This window comes from Camelus ferus, chromosome 3 (genome assembly GCF_009834535.1).
Source record: "Camelus ferus isolate YT-003-E chromosome 3, BCGSAC_Cfer_1.0, whole genome shotgun sequence".
NCBI lineage: Eukaryota > Metazoa > Chordata > Mammalia > Artiodactyla > Camelidae > Camelus > Camelus ferus.
In genome coordinates, this window is record NC_045698.1 from 106,125,958 (window position 1) to 106,147,501 (window position 21,544).

General features: G+C 54.6%; 1 protein-coding gene across 1 annotated transcript in view; it reads left to right on the forward strand.

Annotated features, from left to right (window-relative positions):
• The window catches only part of NDST1 (N-deacetylase and N-sulfotransferase 1), a 65,152-nt gene that overhangs the window by 37,546 nt on the left and 6,062 nt on the right, over positions 1–21,544 (forward strand). Inside the window, 12 exon segments of the mRNA XM_032477116.1 lie at positions 429–516; positions 1,700–1,854; positions 2,526–2,711; positions 4,301–4,429; positions 5,238–5,420; positions 6,415–6,511; positions 7,734–7,768; positions 7,770–7,858; positions 9,802–9,976; positions 12,340–12,510; positions 13,179–13,288; positions 14,864–14,966. Of these exon segments, the coding sequence (XP_032333007.1) occupies positions 429–516; positions 1,700–1,854; positions 2,526–2,711; positions 4,301–4,429; positions 5,238–5,420; positions 6,415–6,511; positions 7,734–7,768; positions 7,770–7,858; positions 9,802–9,976; positions 12,340–12,510; positions 13,179–13,288; positions 14,864–14,966 (1,521 nt within the window).

Here is a 21,544-nt window from a genome sequence, read left to right on the forward strand (position 1 = left end):
TGTAATCCTCCCAAGAGCCCCATGAGGGAGCTCTTATTATCTCCATTTCACACCTGGGGAAACTGAGGCCTGGAGACATTGCAGAGCTTTCTCAAGGACATGGCAGAACCAGGCTAGAGTCTAAGTCTTGTCTTGCCAGAGACCTGGTGGAGGTGGCGGCACAGGGCTGGCTTCGTGGGTCTGGGACCTGTACAGTCACACAGGGCCCCACGTGTGGAAAGGGGCTGTACAAGGTTTAATGCTCTGCTATTGCCTTCTTGGCACTTTTGACAGTTTTTGAGCAAGGGTGCCGCATTTTCGTTTTTTGCTGGGCCCTGCGAACTTTGTAGCTGGTTCTGCAGTAGCAGGACCCTTCTGGGCCCTCAGTGGAAGGCGTCGGGGGCTCCTGGCTTCCCTTCACCCCTCTCTCTTCCCTCTGCTCATCCTAGGCCCTGTTTGATACGCAGAATGAACTACGCACACACATCCCAAACTTCACTTTCAACCTGGGCTACTCAGGGAAATTCTTCCACACAGGTAAGTGGGCCTGGATCTGCCCTAACTAGCAACTTCCAGGAGCCCTGAACACGCAGACCCTTGGAGCGTTGTTCCAAGGGGTCATCAGCAGGTGGGCTGATGGGCCCCGTTAGGGCCACATTTGACCCTTGTGGTCCCCCTGAGCCAAACAGCCCTCAGAGCAGTCATAGCCCCAGGCAGAGGGCGTTTGGGACAGAGAGTCTTTGGGGACAGCGATGACACGGCCATGGCTCCCGTTCGTCTGTGCCCAGCCTTCAGGCTCTGCTGTCGTGGGTGTGGACATCTCCCTCTTGTCTGCCTCTCACCTCCCCTTTTTAATATGATTTATACTATTTCTGCTTTAAAAAGGAATTTGTTGACTTTTAAGAACACTGTAGAAATATACAGCAGAGAAAGTGAAAATGCCCTATAATTGTAGCCGCTCCGGTGATGAGCACTGTCATGAGTTTATTTTCTAGTCTTAAGGGTTTAGGTTGAAGGCTGAGGGTTGCCTGGTTCATGCCTTCCTTCCTCTTGCGGGCTTTCCCAAGTTCCTCACATGCTGCCCTTTGGGACTAGGCAGGAGGGAACAACCCCTGAGCCATCATCTGCGGTGAGCGTTCCCTCCAGCTGCCTTCTGCATGGGCCACAGGGTGGATAGCCTCTCTTGAATTCTAGGCAAAACCCTACTAGTCTGCAATTTTGGGGGGGAAAGTCTGCAGCATAGCCCTAAAGCCATATAAGAGTGATACTGGGTTGTCTCTGTGTTTTTTAAATATTCTTAACCCTTAGCATGTCAGAGGTAGTTGTAGTGAAACACACAGAAAAGGGTTAAACATCTTGTATCTATACAAAGAGCTCTGTAAGTGACTAAGTAAAAGGCAAATGACCCAGTAGAAAAACAGGAGTAGGATCAGAGTAGGCAAGTCAGAGTTGGAAGAAAGCCTTGGGATCTTTGCCTCCGAACCGTGCATTGCACAGACAGGCCCCGAGGGCCCAGGGCCTGGGAGGACTTGGCCAAAATCACCGGCTGAGTCAAGGTCACACTCGAGACTGGAGTCCAGAGCTGTGGACTGGGGCTCTGCTCTGCACTGTAGCTCAGGGAACCGCTCTGAGCAGCTCTTGGGTGGGCTGCGGCTGTGCACGCCATCCCCAGACCGTGTGGCGGGTGGGCTGGGCTGAGCTGCCTGTGCTCGGGCTGCAGGTACCGACGCTGAGGACGCAGGGGACGACCTGCTGCTGTCGTACGTGAAGGAGTTCTGGTGGTTCCCCCACATGTGGAGCCACATGCAGCCCCACCTCTTCCACAACCAGTCCGTGCTGGCCGAGCAGATGGCCCTGAACAAGAAGTTCGCTGTCGTGAGTAAGATTCCCTACAGGGCAGAACTGGGGGGCTCGGGGTTGGGCTGGGGTCAGGACTGTTGGCCTCCTGCTGCTTTAGCACTTCCCTCTGACAGCTTTTTATTAACATCTTTATAGCCACTGTGTCACTGAAGCCTCACAGAGACCCCAAGAGGCCGGTGTCTCGATAGCCTCATTTTAGAAAAGAAACTGAAGCTCAGGGAGGCCACACCAGCTACTAAGAGGTCCGACTGGGACTTAAACCCAGGCCTGTTTGTTTCCTGAGCCCAAGCTCTCATCCTCAGGCTGGAGTGGGGGCCCCTGGAAAGCTGGAGGAGGTGCCCAGCAAGGAGGGAATGAGGCCTGGGAGCTGGCTCAACCTGGGCCCACCAGCCAATTAGAGGCCCAGAGAGGCAGGAATGGCGCCGCCCTTGTTGCTCACTCCTGGGCTGGAGGAAGTGAGCACAGGGCTGAGAGAGAGGTGGAGTCCCGGCCCGGCCCAGTCCCTCTCTCTGGACGTGTCCCTTTCCTGCCCGAGCCTCAGCTTCCCCATCAGTCCCCACATGGACTTAGCCCCACTGCCCTGCCGTTCTAGCCTCTGATTTCTCTCTCCTGTTGTACAAAGGGGAAATAAGGCCCAGAGGGAAGGGAGCCCCGTGCTCACCCTGCCCTGGCCCTCCTCTCCCCAGGAGCACGGCATTCCCACAGACATGGGGTACGCGGTGGCACCCCACCACTCGGGCGTGTACCCTGTGCACGTGCAGCTGTACGAGGCCTGGAAGCAGGTGTGGAGCATCCGCGTGACCAGCACGGAGGAGTACCCCCACCTGAAGCCCGCCCGCTACCGCCGCGGCTTCATCCACAACGGCATCATGGTGAGTGCGGCCCGGAGTGGGAAGCATGACTCTGGGGAGCTGGTTCAGGGGTTCAGGCAAGTTTCTGCTGCCTGCTCTGGCATCTGAGCCTCTCAATCCCAGGGAAGGAGGGCTGCCAGTTGGCCCCTTTCGCGAACTATGCTTTTGTGATAGGTGAGCTGCTTTAAAGGGGCTTCTGCTGAGGCCCTGAGATAGACCTCTGTCTCATTTATTGGTTTGCTGGTGTAGAAGATGTGTCTGTCCCTTTTCAGGGCACTGGGAATACTGAAATGCACAAAAGCAACAAAAGTCCCTGCCATTGTAGACTCGATGTTCTAGTGGCAGGAGACAGTGCGTTCATAAATGTGTAAAGTATGTAATAGTCAGATGGTGATAAGTGCTATGGAGAAAAACCAAGCAGGGAATGGAGAAAGGGAGTGTAGGGGAGAGGAGACGCTTACACAAGATGGTTCTGGAGCACCTTCCTGGGAATGAGCCATGCTGCTGTATGAGGACGAGCATTCGTGGAGGAGAAAACAGGTACAAAGGCCCTGAGGCAGGCTTGTGCTGAATGCGTTTGAGGACCAGCTAAGAGGCCAGTATGGCTGCACGGAGGGGAGTGAGATGGGAGGAGGTGGTAGGACTTGAGACGGAGGAGTGATTGATGGACCAGATTGTGTACGGCCACATAAGGCCACTGGGTGGACTTTAGGTTTTATTCTGTGATGGGAAGGTTGTGAGTGGAGTGCTGTAATGATCTGAGTCATATTTTAAAAGGATTTCCATCATTCTGGCTGCTGTGAGTTGCAGAGCCTGTAGGTGACAAATTGGGGAGCAGGAAGGCCAGTTAGGAGGTTGCTGCCGTCTTCTAGATGAGGGATGGTGGCTTGGACCCGGGAGCAATGCTGGGATGTGATCAGATTCTGGACTTAGAAGTTAGAGGCTGATGAATTGAATACTGAGCATGGGAGAGAGAGGTAAGTCAAGGATGACTCAGGTGTTTGCCCTGAGCCACTGGAAAAATGAGTTGTCATTGGTCCAGATGGGCAGCCGTGGGAAGGCCAGATTCATGGTCTGTCCGTCTGTCCACTGACCTCCTTGATACCAGGTGTCCATACTGACCGTGGGGAGGAGGTGGTGATGAGACAGGTGAGTGCGCTGCCTTCCTGGAGCCCATAACGAACAGCTAAACCAGTGCACGACCAAGGGTGCTGCAAGGCTGGTTCTGAAGCCACGGGAGGAGTTACAGAGTGTGCCTGGGGGAGTCGCTCTGGAGAGGGGCGGGGACCCCTCGCTAGGCAAACAGTCCAGGTTTCCAGAAACATTCTCGCTCGCCTGTCTCTGTTACTTTGGAGTCTACTCATTTTATACAGAGTAATATGTGAAGTTTTTACATGTGTAAAGCATGTAGAGAAATATGTGAAGTATTTCCGCATTTGAAATGGCAAGGGCCCGTGGGCTCACTTGGGAGAATGTCAGAGGCTGCAGGTCTTTGGGGAAGAGAGGCTGCTCTTCTGAGGAGACACTCTGGCTATTCTCCTGAGGAAGGGCCCTCCTGCCACCGTCCAGGCCTGAAGAAGCCAGAGCTCCTCTCTCCTGCCCACCCCCAGGTCCTCCCGAGGCAAACCTGTGGCCTCTTCACACACACCATCTTCTACAACGAGTACCCTGGTGGCTCCAGCGAGCTGGACAAGATCATCAACGGGGGCGAGCTCTTCCTCACCGTGCTTCTCAATCCCGTGAGTGCTCCGTAGCCCTTGGCTGCGGCGAGGGAGAGGCTGCCTGGCAGGCAGCCGGTCTGTGGCTGAGGCCAGCCTTCTGGGACCCAGACCTGGGAGGAGGGGCCGGAGCAGGTGTGCCGCCGGGAGTTGGGAAACCCTCACTCCAGCCCTGGCTCTGTCCACGCTCTGCTGCTTGACCTTGGTGGGGAATCTGAGCGGTCTTTTTTCTCCTTTCTATAATCTTGCACTTCAGTACAGTTTTGTTGACATTTTTGTCTGTGTTCTCTTTCCAGTCTTTGTGTGTGCATGTAAATATTATATATTAATATATGTAGTAAACTATGAATACATTAAACTATATAACATATATATATAACACATGTATTATGTATTTTAAACTACCCAGCTGAGCTTTCTGGGCCTCTCTTTCCTTATCTGTGAAGTGGGAATAATCATCCATGCTATAATGGTATTAGACAGATCTCAAGTGGTGGCGGTATTCAGCTTTATGGAATAACCAAAGTACTGCTTACCTTCCGAGCCACCCCCTCACCTTCCTGCCAGAAAAAGGGCCAAAGAGCACCCACGTGACTGTGCAGGTCAGCTTCCCTCTAGAAGGCTGCCATAGTCAGCGTCAGTCCCACTGGATTCACCTAGCCCAGGGCACACGGCAGTTTTATTGACCGCCCCAGCGAACCTAGGACCGGCTCTCGCGCAGCCCCGCAAGCTGAAGCAAGACCAGAGAGGGTCAGAAGTGGGGATGAAGGTATGAAGGGGGCTCAGAGGCTGGCCGGCCCCACCTCACCCCTCCCCTCCCCTGGAGCAGATCAGCATCTTCATGACGCACCTGTCCAACTACGGGAACGACCGTCTGGGCCTGTACACCTTCAAGCACCTGGTGCGCTTCCTGCGCTCCTGGACCAACCTCCGGCTGCAGACGCTGCCCCCGGTGCAGCTGGCCCAGAAGTACTTCCAGATCTTCTCCGAGGAGAAGGACCCGCTCTGGCAGGTGGGTGGGGCGGGTGGCCTGGGTGCCTCATTGCAGGGATGGAAGGCCCACCACTCAGAGGCATGTGCTCCAGGCACGGGACCGAGGTCTCGGCCCTCATGCCCTCTTGCTCTCTCTTGAGTGTAAACTCAGGTGCACACTTGCTCACCAGTGTGGGCACAGTGGGCACACTTGCCTGTTCTCATGCACGTGTGTGTATACACCTCCCTCACAGACCTGTGTGCATGCACACACACGCAGCCTCTGAAAAACCAGCATTACAAAACTGGAGGTGAACATGGTGTAAATGAAGTGTGGGAGGCACCTGCCCGGCCTGGTTAGACTCAGGCTCTTAGGTCCCCTTCTCACTCCACCAGGCTCTGAGTCGTGGGAAAAGGGGACTGATTGGAGAGTTTGGAGGACAGTTCTTGGGGAAGTTTGCCCCTGGGGCTGTCAGAAACTAGAAGCAGAAGCTGTAATTGATGTTCTCATAATTCAGACCAGGGGTCCACTGGTCCACTTGTGAGCCAGTCTGGCCTGTGGTCTGTTTTTGTAAATAAAGTTTTATTGGAACACAGCCAGGCTTATTCTTGTATATACTGTCTGTGAGTGCTTTCAAGCTGCAACAGTAGAGTTGAGTGGCTTGTGACAGACTGGATGGTCCTCAAGCCTAAAATATTTACTAAACATTTCAGAAGATTTTCTAAACTTTATAGAAAAGTTTGCTGTCCCTTTGCTGAACTTTTAAATTCAATAGTAGGAGCTTATGAGCTCCTATTACATGCCAGGCACTTGGCCGAGCATTTTGCTAGGCTGTCTGGGAGCATGAGACTGACCAGAAATGGTCCCTGCCTACCAGCAGCTCAGTGCCCAAAGGTGGGGCTGTGATAAGGACATGTGTAGTTAGGCCTGTGATTCAGGGCTGTAAGAGCCACAAGTCCATGTGCAGTGAGAGTCCAGAGTCCATCCACTGAGTTCTTGGGCCCGCCTGACATCCCTTCCACTGTTGTTTTAGGATCCCTGCGAAGACAAACGCCATAAAGACATCTGGTCCAAGGAGAAGACGTGTGACCGCTTCCCAAAGCTCCTCATCATTGGCCCCCAGAAAACAGGCAGGTCTCTCTACTCTTGACCAGCCTCCCCAGTCTGATGGCTCTCTCAGCCACAGAATTCTGGGGACCACCTTGCCCTGGTCCCACACCCCAGGAATCTGCCCCCTCTTTTCCAGGAAGTGGGAGTAAAGGTGGAGTGAACATGCATTGTCCATCAGTGTGGAGGTGGGAAGTGGGTAGAGGTTGGGCAAAGAATTCTCCTATCTGTCCTGAACCACAGCCTCAGGGAGCTCTCCCTGTGTCCTCGTGGGCTTCTCTGAATCAAAGCAGAGAAGCCCAGATCAGCTGCTCTGCAGGCTTGCGCAGTGCCAGGCAAAACTGGGTCAGGGCAAAGAGCACTGTGATCAGTTAGTCATGTCTGCCAGAGGGACAGGAGCGGGAGGTGGTGATGTGGTTGCTAAGTATTTGTCAGGCACACTATACGGCATGGATGGGTGCTCCCACTTTACAGACAAGACACTCAAGGCTCAGAGAAGTTAAGTGACTTTCCCTAACACATTTAGTTAGGAAATGGCAGGTCCAGGTGTTGAACCCTGGTCTCTGTGGCCCCAAGACTTGCACTCTTAATCACCAAACTCTCTAGTCTCCTTCTCTTCTGGAACCTATGACTGTAGTATATTAACTGTAGACTCACACATAGGAAAGGAAGGAACTCTCTAAAGGAGAGGGTAGGTCCTGTACTTTCAAACAGGGGAAGGAGTACGAGTGAAGGAAGGGCACCAAGAGAGGAGGCATCTGAGCCAGATTTCTTAGCTCTTCAAGAATTTACATCAGCAGACTGGAGAGTCTGGAACTCCCTTTTCCTTGAGTTCTTCCCAAGCACCAGAGAGGACAGAGGGCCAGAGCCAGAAGGGACCAGCAGAAACCATGTAGTTCTGGGATTATGAGGAGACAGTAATCAGCTGGACATGGCTGCTGGAGTAGTGGTGAGAAGGATTCTGAAACCAAGTCCTTGTTTAGCGGTAAAGAATGCTGTGATGGACTAGTGATGTCTGCAGTGGATGCAGGAGTCGGGGGTACCCAAATGCAAGCCGTGTATTGGCCCATCCCAAGTTATAATTCCTTCACGGTAGAGATGAGGAGACTAAACCTAGAGAAGGGAAGGGACTTTTCCAGTATCTCCTAGTGAGTAATGGAGTGTGAGCACCAGAACCCAAGGTTTCAGACTCCATCTCTGTGTTAGGGGCTGAGCCCGGGTCTCAGCTGTCTTCCCTCCCTGCAGGCACCACGGCCCTCTACCTGTTCCTGGGCATGCACCCCTGACCTCAGTAGCAACTACCCCAGCTCAGAGACCTTTGAGGAGATCCAGTTTTTTAATGGCCACAACTATCACAAAGGCATCGACTGGTAAGTTGGCCTTTCTGTCCACAGCGGGACGGCATGGAGTCTGCCCAGGAGGAGGTCTGCTTGTGGCCACAGCAGGAAGCAGCTCGCGCTTGTTCACATGCAGCTAAAGTTCCTGTAAACATGGACAAAGCTCAGTGACCCTTGAGTCATGCTATTGGAGCCTTGTCTCAGATGGGACACTTGACGAGGAAGCCTTTGGCCCCTTTACATTATTGCCTGGATTCAGACACTGCTAGAAGTCGGAGTCCGGCCCCTCCCTTGTGTGCACAGAAACATCCCGAGTCCCAGAGAAGGAGAGGGACACGCCCAATGCCCTGGGAGCTGGGGACAGAGCCGGGGAAAATCCAAGTGTTCTGATCTGAAGGCTGCATGTGAAGCTGGAGGTGGTCTTGTGAGCCCTTCAGAGGTGGCTCGCTAGCCTTCAGGGCGTCTCCTGGGGTGGTGGGAACTGTAGCTTCCCACCAGAACCTATCACTAGAGGTTATTACCACAGGGTGTGGGCGCTGCAGGGCATTGTGGTTTTACACTCTGATTTTTCAATTTGGATCTCTCTCTACTGTTTGTCTTAGAATTCTAACCTTATACTTGTATTCCTTTTGTTTATTTTTATGTCATTGGTTTACTGAGTGGGGACATCATAGGTATTTTTCTGTGTGTATTTCTGTCAGTCTCTTTCTTCTATCAATCATTTGTCCACCTGCCCACCTACTTGTCTGTTTCTCTCCCTGGTATCACCACAGTCTCTTATGTCAAACGCACTGTAGCCAGATGCATTATTGGGAGTCACCTCTTTCTGGATTTAGGGAGGTAATATGGTGAGTCACAGTACATTTAGCAGCACCTTCAGCAAGGTCTGGGGCATCACCCATTAGCAGATACATTAGTATGTCTGTAGCAAAGTATGTGTATATTTATGCCAGGTAAGATTCATGAGTCAAGTTTTGCTGCCTGATGACTTTGCTGCAAACTAAGGGGAAACGCTGCTTTCTCAGTTCAGGTGTCACACAATGAATTGTGGACATCCAGGTGCTAGTCTGTGAAGGGAATTTGGAAGAGTGAAAGAGCCAGCAATTCCTCGGCTCCATTCCCAAGATTTTGATTTTGTAGGTCGGGGTTTGAAACTCTCACAAGCCCCTACATGACTCTGATAAGGGCTCCCTGAGACCACCCTGGAGAAACCCTGTCTCACGGGACAGAGTGGGGATCCTACACCTTTAACTAGGATGAGCCTTGTGGGTTTGGTTCCCATGAATCCCCAGAGTTATACCTTGGTTTTGCATGAGTAGGTGCCCTTAGGAGGATCTAGAGTGTTGATTTAGTTTTATGAGAGGCCCGCAACCTAGAGGTGGTCCCAAAGGACAAGTGAGAGCAGTCACTCTGGGTGGGATGTGGGAAGTGCATCTGGAAAGCTGTCAGCTTCGCCCATATGAAGCTGGGAAGAGGGGATGGGTGGCAGGAGGTGAACTCCCTCCCCACTCGTCTCCTGGTCCACAGGGACAGCTTTTAGAAAAGTGCGATCACAGATCAGGAAAGAAACCCTGCCCTCTGGAGGCAGCGGAGGGCGTCCCTTCCCTCAGTGCTGGCTGGTGTTCCAGCGTCAGAGGGATCCCCACTCGCCGCCTAGTGGCAGCGAGAGTTAGGGCCCTGTCAGTTTCACTCTGGGAGCATCCCATTTAGGGTGGAAAGACACAACCCCCTTCCCACGCCCTGCAGCCCACACCGCACTCACAAGTCTTCAGAGCCTCCTGACCATGAGGGCTCCCCCAGAAAGGAGCGAATTTAGAAAAGGGAGACTGCCAAGTGGCCGTTCCATCTAGGACCCCTGCCAGAAGGGGGTCCTTGTTTGGCTGGGACGGTGTGCCTGCTTGCTTTCTGAAGTTCCACCCCCAGGTGCCTTCCTCATGAGTCTTGCCTACGAGCCCCCCTCTCTGGGATTCCTGCAGGTACATGGAGTTCTTCCCTATTCCTTCCAACACCACCTCCGACTTCTACTTTGAGAAAAGCGCCAACTACTTTGATTCGGAAGTGGCCCCCCGGCGAGCAGCTGCTCTGTTACCCAAGGCCAAGGTCCTGACCATCCTCATCAACCCGGCAGACCGAGCCTATTCCTGGTACCAGGTGAGCTGGGGCAGCGGCGGGGCCCTGAGTTGGGCACGGGCTCTATCTACCACTCAGCCACTCATTCATTCAGCAAATATATATTGTGCACCTACTGCGTGCCCGCCCTCAACTAGGCTCCTGGGAGGCGGTGGTAGGTAACAACAGGGTCCCACCCCCACTGTGCTTGTAGCCTGGCAGAAGTCCATGCTGAATCCCAGCCAAGTTACCTGCCCCAGCCTAGCTTCATCTGGGGTCTTGCCTCTGATTCTGACACCAGCAAGAGGTGGAGGCTGTCTCCACTTTGACGAAGCCTGGATTTGGTCAACAGTGATCTGGGATCATACTAACAGTGGCCTCTTCGCTGGGCACTAGGTGGGGTTGGGGTGGGAATGCAGAGAAGGACGAGACACAGGACCTGCCATTTTAGTGGAGGATGTAAACGCCTGATCAGGTAAGGCGTTACCTAGGGTGTGGTTCATGCTAGAGAGTGTGCCGTCTACCTCCTACTTGGCTAAGAGCTAGAATTTTCTTTAATCTTGATGACCTGAGTTAATTCCTTCTGAGCACCATTCCACTGTGCTTACAGGCTTTGGGCCTTTTGGAGGTTTCTTCCCCTGCCTGCCAGTCTTCCTGGGATTATGCCACAGGGCCAGGGCTGGGGGCTTCCTGGTCTAGAGCAGGGCCAGGAAAGGCCCCTGTAGGGCTGGCCCGGCTCTGAGCCTGCTTCCCTGCGTTCTCCCAGTGGCCGCCTCCTCTCCGGGGCCTCGTGCCCACAGCGCCAGCAGGAGGCAGGGTGCAGACCCTCCTGTTCCCCCTCCTCTCACTCCCTGAGCCAGGAGCCCCTCCTCATCTGGTGGGCAGTCCCCCTCTTCCTCCTGCTTTTCGGGGTCTTTCTGTCTATACCCGGATATTCTCCTTTCTTCTGGGCTTTGTCTTTGGGGGAACAAAGCCACTTCTCTGTTCCGCTCTGCTGAGTGCCCCCCACCTCCTGGCGATGAGCAGAGACTGGTTGTCTGCTTTTGTAGGAGGCAGGAAGGAGGAGGGAGAGGGTGATGGAGGGAATGCGGCCCTAGGTGGAGTCCGTCCCGTGGTCTGCACTAACAGGCCTGTGCCGCATCTCCCACCTCACTGGCGCATCACTCCCACCTCACTGGCGCATCACTGCAGGTTCTGAGAGGGTAGAGGGCTTTGTGTGTCCCCTTGTCACAGGTGAGGAAACCAAGCTTCAGCAAGCCAGGAGACCAGCTCAAGTTCATGTGCTGGCATTTTGAACCCAGCTCCTCCAGGTCTAAGACCCTCTTCTTTCTTTGTCCATGGTCGAGGCGGGATAAGGAGAAGGGGGATGAATTCCCACCAGGAGGATCCAGGAAGATGCTGGAGGAGTGGGGCCGGGGCCTGCCTCAGAGAGGAGGCTGCTGTGATGCGTCATTGTCATGCCCTTCACCCCATGCCTGGGCTGTGTGATCCTCAGTGAGGGTGGGGGGACCCGTGGGGGTCACTGACTGGTGAACAGATGCCCGATCTCTGGACTTGGGAATTCGGCTGCTGCCGACTGCCTGTGGCGTTGTTTTAGGTGGTTCAAACCTGGTGTTTTCCCCTTTCCAGTCGTTTCCCAGTCCTTCCAGCTCAGTCTGCTTGAGCAGCCATAACTGTTATGGATTGGGTGGCTTAAACCACAGAAATTTATTTCTCATAGTTCTGGAGCCTAGAATTCTAAGTCCAAGATCAAGGTGCCAGTCAGTTTGGTTCCTGGTGAGAGCTCTCTCCCTGGCTTTTAGACGACCACCTGCTCACTGTGTCCTCACATGGCAGAGAGAGCTAACTCTCCGGTGTCCCTTCTCACAAGGGTACCAGCTCCATCACGAGCGCCCCGCCCTCCTGATCTCACCAGGGCCTGTAGCAGACAGTCCTAGCTGCCTGGTGTCTGAGAACATCGGCTCATTTGTATTGTATCTATAAAGGATTACCTCTTATATGTGATAGCTGGCTCTAGTTTTCCATCGATGGAGGCAGTGTTGAGTTTACTTTTGAGATACATGTATGTCAGAAAGATGAGTCAACGTAAGGGAAATTATGCTGACGTGGCACATGCCTGTGGTTTGTGGCTACGGCAGAAATCGTAGAGGTGGTGTGCTAATGACCAGCATTTGGAAGTTCTGATCTCATCCAGCTCCTGTCTTGGAAAGATGGGCAAACTAGGGCTCCGAGGGGCTGTGACTTCCCTGAGGTCAAAGGACAAACAAGGAGAGGCAGAACTTGAAGCCAGGGCTTCTGGGTCCAGCCCAGGGTCTTCTGGCCGCCTCCTGGTTGCTGTCCCACAAAGGCCTCTTCCTTGGGCCCTCCGCATGACGTGCTGACCCCCTCTCCCGCTTTGTCTGCAGCACCAGCGAGCCCACGATGATCCAGTAGCCCTAAAGTACACCTTCCATGAGGTGATCACGGCTGGGCCCGATGCATCCTTGAAGCTGCGTGCCCTCCAGAACCGCTGTCTGGTTCCCGGCTGGTACGCCACCCACATGGAGCGCTGGCTCAGCGCCTTTCACGCCAACCAGGTAGTGGCCTGTCCCCCCGACCCTCGGGAGGGCAATCACAGTACTGGCTTGGGGGTAGTTAGCAGAGAGTCTCAAGATCTCTTTTACCAGTTCCAGAGCCACAAATGCTGTCATTGGCAAGTTAGACCTTTAGGGTCTTCAAAGGTTTCAGTCTTGTTTATCCGAAGCCCTTGTCTCATCACAACAGACTATTCCTCAGAGGACCCAGAAGACCCTGGGATAGGCCCCCAAGGGAGGGGGAAGACGTGCGTGTGTGATGGAGGGAAAGCCTGGGTGGAGATGTAGGCAGGGCCAAATCACTGAGGCATTTTAGGGGAAACCCTTGGAGAATTTAGGCAGGAGAGTGACTAGTGACTTGTGGCCCAGAAGCTTGGAGAGAGGCAGAGAGGGGTGTCATAGGGATATGAGGGGCAGGCAGGGTGTTGGTGACAGCTTAAACTCTAGGAGAGAATGGCATTGGTCAGAGGAAGCTGGCAGAGAGCAGGGAGTTAGACTGCCCGGGACTGAGGCCTGGGGCTACCTCCCGTCCAAAGGTGGAGAAGGAAGCAGGGTCTACAGAGTCCAGGGTCCCCAGTGTGTAACCATGGCTGCTGACCGAGAAGACTGGGGGCCTGGTTGCCAGTGGAGTGGAAACAGGTTGAGATCACCTCCTCTTTCTCTTTTGCCAGATTCTGGTCTTGGATGGTAAACTGCTGCGAACAGAACCTGCCAAAGTGATGGACACAGTGCAAAAGTTCCTTGGGGTGACGAACACCATTGACTACCATAAAACCTTGGCGTGAGTGTTCCCTTGGGCTTTGAGCAGGGGGATGTCCTAAGACTTGATTGATTTTGAGAGAGAGACAGGTTAGAGTCAGCAAGTGTAAGAAAGTACACGCATCCCTGATGGCAGTTTAGGAGAAAAGTTAATATGCCTTCAGTCTTGTTAATAAAGGTATGGTCTCAAGAAAAAGGGAGGTGATGGCTTTGTTCTACTCTAGTCATTCCTACCCCTGGGATGTTCTTTTCAGCCTGGAGGCAGCGTTAAGTTTAAGTGTTTTCAGTGTTTTGTCTAAGTACGTTAGACCAACAATGAACAACAAGGGTTTCTTAGCACTAAATTATGATTTAAATACAAGTTTCATGAAAAAGACAGTACAGATGTTAGTGGCTATAATCCTCATCACTCAAAACCCAGCTCAAGTGCCCTGAGAATGCCCTCCCAAGGTGAGTAAGTGCCCGCCTGTGTTGAGGGGCTCGGGGCTGTCTCTTAGTGTGCATCAGACAGGTGACACACTCAGCTGGATGAGGGGTTCTCAAGAGAAGGAGAAATAGTCAGCTTCCCAGCTACCTTCTTAGAAAAGATTTGCAGCCAGAATGTTCCCTTCTCCCTGCTTTGGAGGTTGAAGGTAGAGAAAGGAAGTCAGGCCTTTGCGTTGAGGTAGAACGGAGCAGCAGAGAGGCCTGGGTTAGGACCCCAGATCCATTAGTTCTTTAGCTGGGTGACCTTGGACATGTCTCAGGTCCTGCAAGCCTCAGTTTCCTCATCCGTAAGTTGGGGATAAAGGTAATAGTTCCTACCTCCCGAGGGTCACTGACTTGCATGAGAGCATGCATGTGGAGCCCGTGGCTCAGTGCCTGAGGTGTACTGATCTCAGTCAATGACAGTGCTGTCGTCCTCATCTCCTCCACCACCACCACCTACCCCTATCCTGTGACCTCTTCAGAAATCCCTGTCTCCCTCTCGTGCCAAACGTGAGTTCTATGTTCCTGCTGTCCTCGTGCCCAAGAATTTCCTAGTGGTTCCCAGTCTGGAACTGAATTCTGATGCCAGTAGTTCTCCCCCAACCCCATGATATAGCATCAGATCTTCTCTCCCAAAAATACCCGTGAAGCTCCAGCGTGACTTCAAATTCTGAAGGTAGTCTTGGTCTGTCATTTCTGAAATTTATTAAAAAAATTTTTTTCAGTGATGGACACGCTTAAATGCAACTGCAGATACAGCATTTCTTGATAGAGACTGAATGTATTAAAAAGCAAAAGAGCCCCCACTAAACTTTCCCACCCTACGTTAAAAACAAAAACAAACATGAAAAAAGCCACTGTTTACCTCTGAGTTGGAGACTGCTAAGAGGACTCCCAGAATAAGGAAGGCTGGGAAGTGTTCATGTTATGGATTTGCTGCAGGAACTGAACCTGCCTATAGCTGGGGAAAGAGGAGGCAGGTGTGATTAGTGGGGCCCAGAGGCAAAACTTGGGCCAAAAGTCTGGTGTCCTAGGCTCTGCCATTCCTGAGGTCTGTGAATGTTGCCTTAAGGTGGGAAGGGGCTGGGCTGGACCAGCTCCCACCCACAGGCTTTCCCCACTTCCACAGGTTTGATCCAAAGAAAGGATTTTGGTGCCAACTGCTCGAAGGAGGAAAAACTAAGTGTCTGGGCAAAAGCAAGGGCCGGAAGTACCCAGAGATGGACTTGGATGTAAGTGACAGACATGCTGCCTGTGGCCGGGGGATCAGTGACAGGGGTCCCTGTCCTGGAGGGAGTCTTCTCTTTACCTGACACCCAGCACCCGGCGGCCTTGGCATTTCCTGGACGGTGTCCTTGAGAGGAGAAAATATGGGCTAGGGTATGTGGGTCAGAGTCAAATGAGTGTATTTCCTTCTACAAAGGCTGAATGCTATGGGCCTTTGAGGATGAATCAGACCTGTTCTTTGCCTTCAAGGAGCTCCTAGTCTAGGAGGGAGATGAGTCCCACGGTCTCGTAAGCAGAATATGAGTCAGGCAGTGCTTTGTGTGGTATGAGAGGTTTTCACAAGTGCTGTGGGGGGTGGTCTCTGGAGTTGGGCCTGGAAGGAAAGACCTATGGCACTTAAGGGTACGGCATTCTGGGAGAGAGTGGCACCTACAAAGGATATAGGGTAAGGGCACACGCTGTGACTCTGCTTATGTTTCCCTTTTTATCCGTGACCCCTTTCTCATTTATAGTTGATTTACAATCGTGTTAGTCTCAGGTGTACACAGCACAGTGATTCAGTTATATATATATATCTGTAAATGTTTCTGTATTTTCCAATATAGGTTATTATAAGATACTGAATATTGTTCCCTGTGTTATACAGTCCATTCTTGTTGCTTATCTACTTTGTACATAGAAGTACGTAGCTGTTAATCCCATGTTTGTAATTTATTCTTTCACCCACCCCTTTGGTTACTGTAAATTTGTTTTCTGTGTCTGTTTGTATTTTGTAAATGCGCAGTTGATGGGGAGTATGTTTTAGATTCCGTGCACATGCGAGTGAGCGAGTGACCGGGTGCACGAGCGAGTGACCGGTCGGGTGGGTTGCTGGGTTGCTGGGTGGGGAGGACTGTACTGGACTTCGGTTTTTTCCTCTCTCTCTCAGCGTGCACACGCGAGTGAGCGAGTGACCGGTCGGGTGGGTTGCTGGGTTGCTGGGTGGGGAGGACTGTACTGGACTTCGGTTTTTTCCTCTCTCTCTCAGCGTGCACACGCGAGTGAGCGAGTGACCGGTCGGGTGGGTTGCTGGGTTGCTGGGTGGGGAGGACTGTACTGGACTTCGGTTTTTTCCTCTCTCTCTCAGCGTGCACACGCGAGTGAGCGAGTGACCGGTCGGGTGGGTTGCTGGGGTTGCTGGGTGGGGAGGACTGTACTGGACTTCGGTTTTTTTCCTCTCTCTCTCAGCGTGCACACGCGAGTGAGCGAGTGACCGGTCGGGTGGGTTGCTGGGTTGCTGGGTGGGGAGGACTGTACTGGACTTCGGTTTTTTCCTCTCTCTCTCAGCGTGCACACGCGAGTGAGCGAGTGACCGGTCGGGTGGGTTGCTGGGTTGCTGGGTGGGGAGGACTGTACTGGACTTCGGTTTTTTCCTCTCTCTCTCAGCGTGCACACGCGAGTGAGCGAGTGACCGGTCGGGTGGGTTGCTGGGGTTGCTGGTGGGGAGGACTGTACTGGACTTCGGTTTTTTCCTCTCTCTCTCAGCGTGCACACGCGAGTGAGCGAGTGACCGGTCGGGTGGGTTGCTGGGTTGCTGGGTGGGGGAGGACTGTACTGGACTTCGGTTTTTTTCCTCTCTCTCTCAGCGTGCACACGCGAGTGAGCGAGTGACCGGTCGGGTGGGTTGCTGGGTTGCTGGGTGGGGAGGACTGTACTGGACTTCGGTTTTTTCCTCTCTCTCTCAGCGTGCACACGCGAGTGAGCGAGTGACCGGTCGGGTGGGTTGCTGGGTTGCTGGGTGGGGAGGACTGTACTGGACTTCGGTTTTTTCCTCTCTCTCTCAGCGTGCACACGCGAGTGAGCGAGTGACCGGTCGGGTGGGTTGCTGGGTTGCTGGGTGGGGAGGACTGTACTGGACTTCGGTTTTTTCCTCTCTCTCTCAGCGTGCACACGCGAGTGAGCGAGTGACCGGTCGGGTGGGTTGCTGGGTTGCTGGGTGGGGAGGACTGTACTGGACTTCGGTTTTTTCCTCTCTCTCTCAGCGTGCACACGCGAGTGAGCGAGTGACCGGTCGGGTGGGTTGCTGGGTTGCTGGGTGGGGAGGACTGTACTGGACTTTCGGTTTTTTTCCTCTCTCTCATCAGCGTGCACACGCGAGTGAGCGAGTGACCGGTCGGGTGGGTTGCTGGGTTGCTGGGTGGGGAGGACTGTACTGGACTTCGGTTTTTTTCCTCTCTCTCTCAGCGTGCACACGCGAGTGAGCGAGTGACCGGTCGGGTGGGTTGCTGGGTTGCTGGGTGGGGAGGACTGTACTGGACTTCGGTTTTTTTCCTCTCTCTCCTCAGCGTGCACACGCGAGTGAGCGAGTGACCGGTCGGGTGGGTTGCTGGGTTGCTGGGTGGGGAGGACTGTACTGGACTTCGGTTTTTTCCTCTCTCATCTCAGCGTGCACACGCGAGTGAGCGAGTGACCGGTCGGGTGGGTTGCTGGGTTGCTGGGTGGGGAGGACTGTACTGGACTTCGGTTTTTCCTCTCTCTCTCAGCGTGCACACGCGAGTGAGCGAGTGACCGGTCGGGTGGGTTGCTGGGTTGCTGGGTGGGGAGGACTGTACTGGACTTTCGGTTTTTCCTCTCTCTCTCAGCGTGCACACGCGAGTGAGCGAGTGACCGGTCGGGTGGGTTGCTGGTTGCTGGGTGGGGAGGACTGTACTGGACTTCGGTTTTTTCCTCTCTCTCTCAGCGTGCACACGCGAGTGAGCGAGTGACCGGTCGGGTGGGTTGCTGGGTTGCTGGGTGGGGAGGACTGTACTGGACTTCGGTTTTTTCCTCTCTCTCTCAGCGTGCACACGCGAGTGAGCGAGTGACCGGTCGGGTGGGTTGCTGGGTTGCTGGGTGGGGAGGACTGTACTGGACTTCGGTTTTTTCCTCTCTCTCTCAGCGTGCACACGCGAGTGAGCGAGTGACCGGTCGGGTGGGTTGCTGGGTTGCTGGGTGGGGAGGACTGTACTGGACTTCGGTTTTTTTCCTCTCTCTCTCAGCGTGCACACGCGAGTGAGCGAGTGACCGGTCGGGTGGGTTGCTGGGTTGCTGGGTGGGGAGGACTGTACTGGACTTCGGTTTTTTCCTCTCTCTCTCAGCGTGCACACGCGAGTGAGCGAGTGACCGGTCCGGGTGGGTTGCTGGGTTGCTGGGTGGGGAGGACTGTACTGGACTTCGGTTTTTTTCCTCTCTCTCTCAGCGTGCACACGCGAGTGAGCGAGTGACCGGTCGGGTGGGTTGCTGGGTTGCTGGGTGGGGAGGACTGTACTGGACTTTCGGTTTTTTCCTCTCTCTCTCAGCGTGCACACGCGAGTGAGCGAGTGACCGGTCGGGTGGGTTGCTGGGTTGCTGGGTGGGGAGGACTGTACTGGACTTCGGTTTTTTCCTCTCTCTCTCAGCGTGCACACGCGAGTGAGCGAGTGACCGGTCGGGTGGGTTGCTGGGTTGCTGGGTGGGGAGGACTGTACTGGACTTCGGTTTTTTCCTCTCTCTCTCAGCGTGCACACGCGAGTGAGCGAGTGACCGGTCGGGTGGGTTGCTGGGTTGCTGGGTGGGGAGGACTGTACTGGACTTCGGTTTTTTTCCTCTCTCTCTCAGCGTGCACACGCGAGTGAGCGAGTGACCGGTCGGGTGGGTTGCTGGGTTGCTGGGTGGGGAGGACTGTACTGGACTTCGGTTTTTTTCCTCTCTCTCTCAGCGTGCACACGCGAGTGAGCGAGTGACCGGTCGGGTGGGTTGCTGGGTTGCTGGGTGGGGAGGACTGTACTGGACTTCGGTTTTTTCCTCTCTCTCTCAGCGTGCACACGCGAGTGAGCGAGTGACCGGTCGGGTGGGTTGCTGGGTTGCTGGGTGGGGAGGACTGTACTGGACTTCGGTTTTTTCCTCTCTCTCTCAGCGTGCACACGCGAGTGAGCGAGTGACCGGTCGGGTGGGTTGCTGGGTTGCTGGGTGGGGAGGACTGTACTGGACTTCGGTTTTTTTCCTCTCTCTCTCAGCGTGCACACGCGAGTGAGCGAGGTGACCGGTCGGGTGGGTTGCTGGGTTGCTGGGTGGGGAGGACTGTACTGGACTTCGGTTTTTTCCTCTCTCTCTCAGCGTGCACACGCGAGTGAGCGAGTGACCGGTCGGGTGGGTTGCTGGGTTGCTGGGTGGGGAGGACTGTACTGGACTTCGGTTTTTTCCTCTCTCTCTCAGCGTGCACACGCGAGTGAGCGAGTGACCGGTCGGGTGGGTTGCTGGGTTGCTGGTGGGGAGGACTGTACTGGACTTCGGTTTTTTCCTCTCTCTCTCAGCGTGCACACGCGAGTGAGCGAGTGACCGGTCGGGTGGGTTGCTGGGTTTGCTGGGTGGGGAGGACTGTACTGGACTTCGGTTTTTTCCTCTCTCTCTCAGCGTGCACACGCGAGTGAGCGAGTGACCGGTCGGGTGGGTTGCTGGGTTGCTGGGTGGGGAGGACTGTACTGGACTTCGGTTTTTTCCTCTCTCTCTCAGCGTGCACACGCGAGTGAGCGAGTGACCGGTCGGGTGGGTTGCTGGGTTGCTGGGTGGGGAGGACTGTACTGGACTTCGGTTTTTTTCCTCTCTCTCTCAGCGTGCACACGCGAGTGAGCGAGTGACCGGTCGGGTGGGTTGCTGGGTTGCTGGGTGGGGAGGACTGTACTGGACTTCGGTTTTTTCCTCTCTCTCTCAGCGTGCACACGCGAGTGAGCGAGTGACCGGTCGGGTGGGTTGCTGGGTTGCTGGGTGGGGAGGACTGTACTGGACTTCGGTTTTTCCTCTCTCTCTCAGCGTGCACACGCGAGTGAGCGAGTGACCGGTCGGGTGGGGTTGCTGGGTTGCTGGGTGGGGGAGGACTGTACTGGACTTCGGTTTTTTTCCTCTCTCTCTCAGCGTGCACACGCGAGTGAGCGAGTGACCGGTCGGGTGGGTTGCTGGGTTGCTGGGTGGGGAGGACTGTACTGGACTTCGGTTTTTTCCTCCTCTCTCTCTCAGCGTGCACACGCGAGTGAGCGAGTGACCGGTCGGGTTGGTTTGCTGGGTTGCTGGGTGGGGAGGACTGTAACTGGACTTCGGTTTTTCTTTCCTCTCTCTCTCAGCGTGCACACGCGAGTGAGCGAGTGACCGGTCGGGTGGGTTGCTGGGTTGCTGGGTGGGGGAGGACTGTACTGGACTTCGGTTTTTTCCTCTCCTCTCTCAGCGTGCACACGCGAGTGAGCGAGTGACCGGTCCGGGTGGGTTGCTGGGTTTGCTGGGTGGGGAGGACTGTACTGGACTTCGGTTTTTTCCTCTCTCTCTCAGCGTGCACACGCGAGTGAGCGAGTGACCGGTCGGGTGGGTTGCTGGGTTGCTGGGTGGGGAGGACTGTACTGGACTTCGGTTTTTTTCCTCTCTCTCTTCAGCGTGCACACGCGAGTGAGCGAGTGACCGGTCGGGTGGTTGCTGGGTTGCTGGGGTGGGGAGGACTGTACTGGGACTTCGGTTTTTTCCTCTCTCCTCAGCGTGCACACGCGAGTGAGCGAGTGACCGGTCGGGTGGGTTTGCTGGGTTGCTGGGTGGGGAGGACTGTACTGGACTTCGGTTTTTTCCTCTCTCTCTCAGCGTGCACACGCGAGTGAGCGAGTGACCGGTCCGGGTGGGTTGGCTGGGTTGCTGGGTGGGGAGGACTGTACTGGACTTCGTTTTTTTTCCTCTCTCTCTCAGCGTGCACACGCGAGTGAGCGAGTGACCGGTCGGGTGGGTTGGCTGGGTTGCTGGGTGGGGAGGACTGTACTGGACTTCGGTTTTTTCCTCTCTCTCTCAGCGTGCACAACGCGAGTGAGCGAGTGACCGCTACACGGGAAGTCTCCTTCTCTCTCCTTCTCCCTTCTCCCTTCTCCCTTCTCCCTTCTCCTTCTCCCTGCTCCGTCCTCCCTTCTCTCTCCTTCTCCCTTCTCCCGTCTCCTTCCCTTCTCCCTTCTCCCTTCTCCCTTCTCCCTTCTCCCTTCTCCCTTCTCCCTTCTCCCTTCTCCCTTCTCCCTTCTCCCTTCTCCCTTCTCCCTTCTCCCTTCTCCCTTCTCCCTTCTCCCTTCTCCCTTCTCCCTTCTCCCTTCTCCCTTCTCCCTTCTCCCTCTCCTCTCCTTCTCCCTTCGCCCTTCTCCCTTCTCCCTTCTCCCTTCTCCTCCCTTCTCCCTCTCCCTTCTCCCTTCTCCTTCTCCCTTCTTCTCCCTCTCCCTTCTCCCTTCTCCCTTCTCCCTTCGCCCTTCTCCCTTTCTCCCTTCTCCCTTCTCGGCCCTTCTCCCTTCTCCCTTCCTCTCCCTTCTTCTCCCTTCTCCTTCTTCGCCCTTCTCCCTTCTCCTTCTCCCTTCTCCTTCTCCTTCGCCCGTCGTCCCTTCTCCCGTCTCCCATTCTCCCTTCTCCGTCTTCCCTTCTCCCTCTCCCTTCTCTCTCCCTTCTCCCTTCTCCCTTCTCCTTCTCTCCCTTCTCCTTCTCCCTTCTCCTCTCTCCCTTCTCCCTTCTCCCTTCTCCCTTCTCTCTCCCTTCTCCCTTCTCCCTTCTCCCTTCCCTCCCTTCTCCCTTCTCCCTTCTC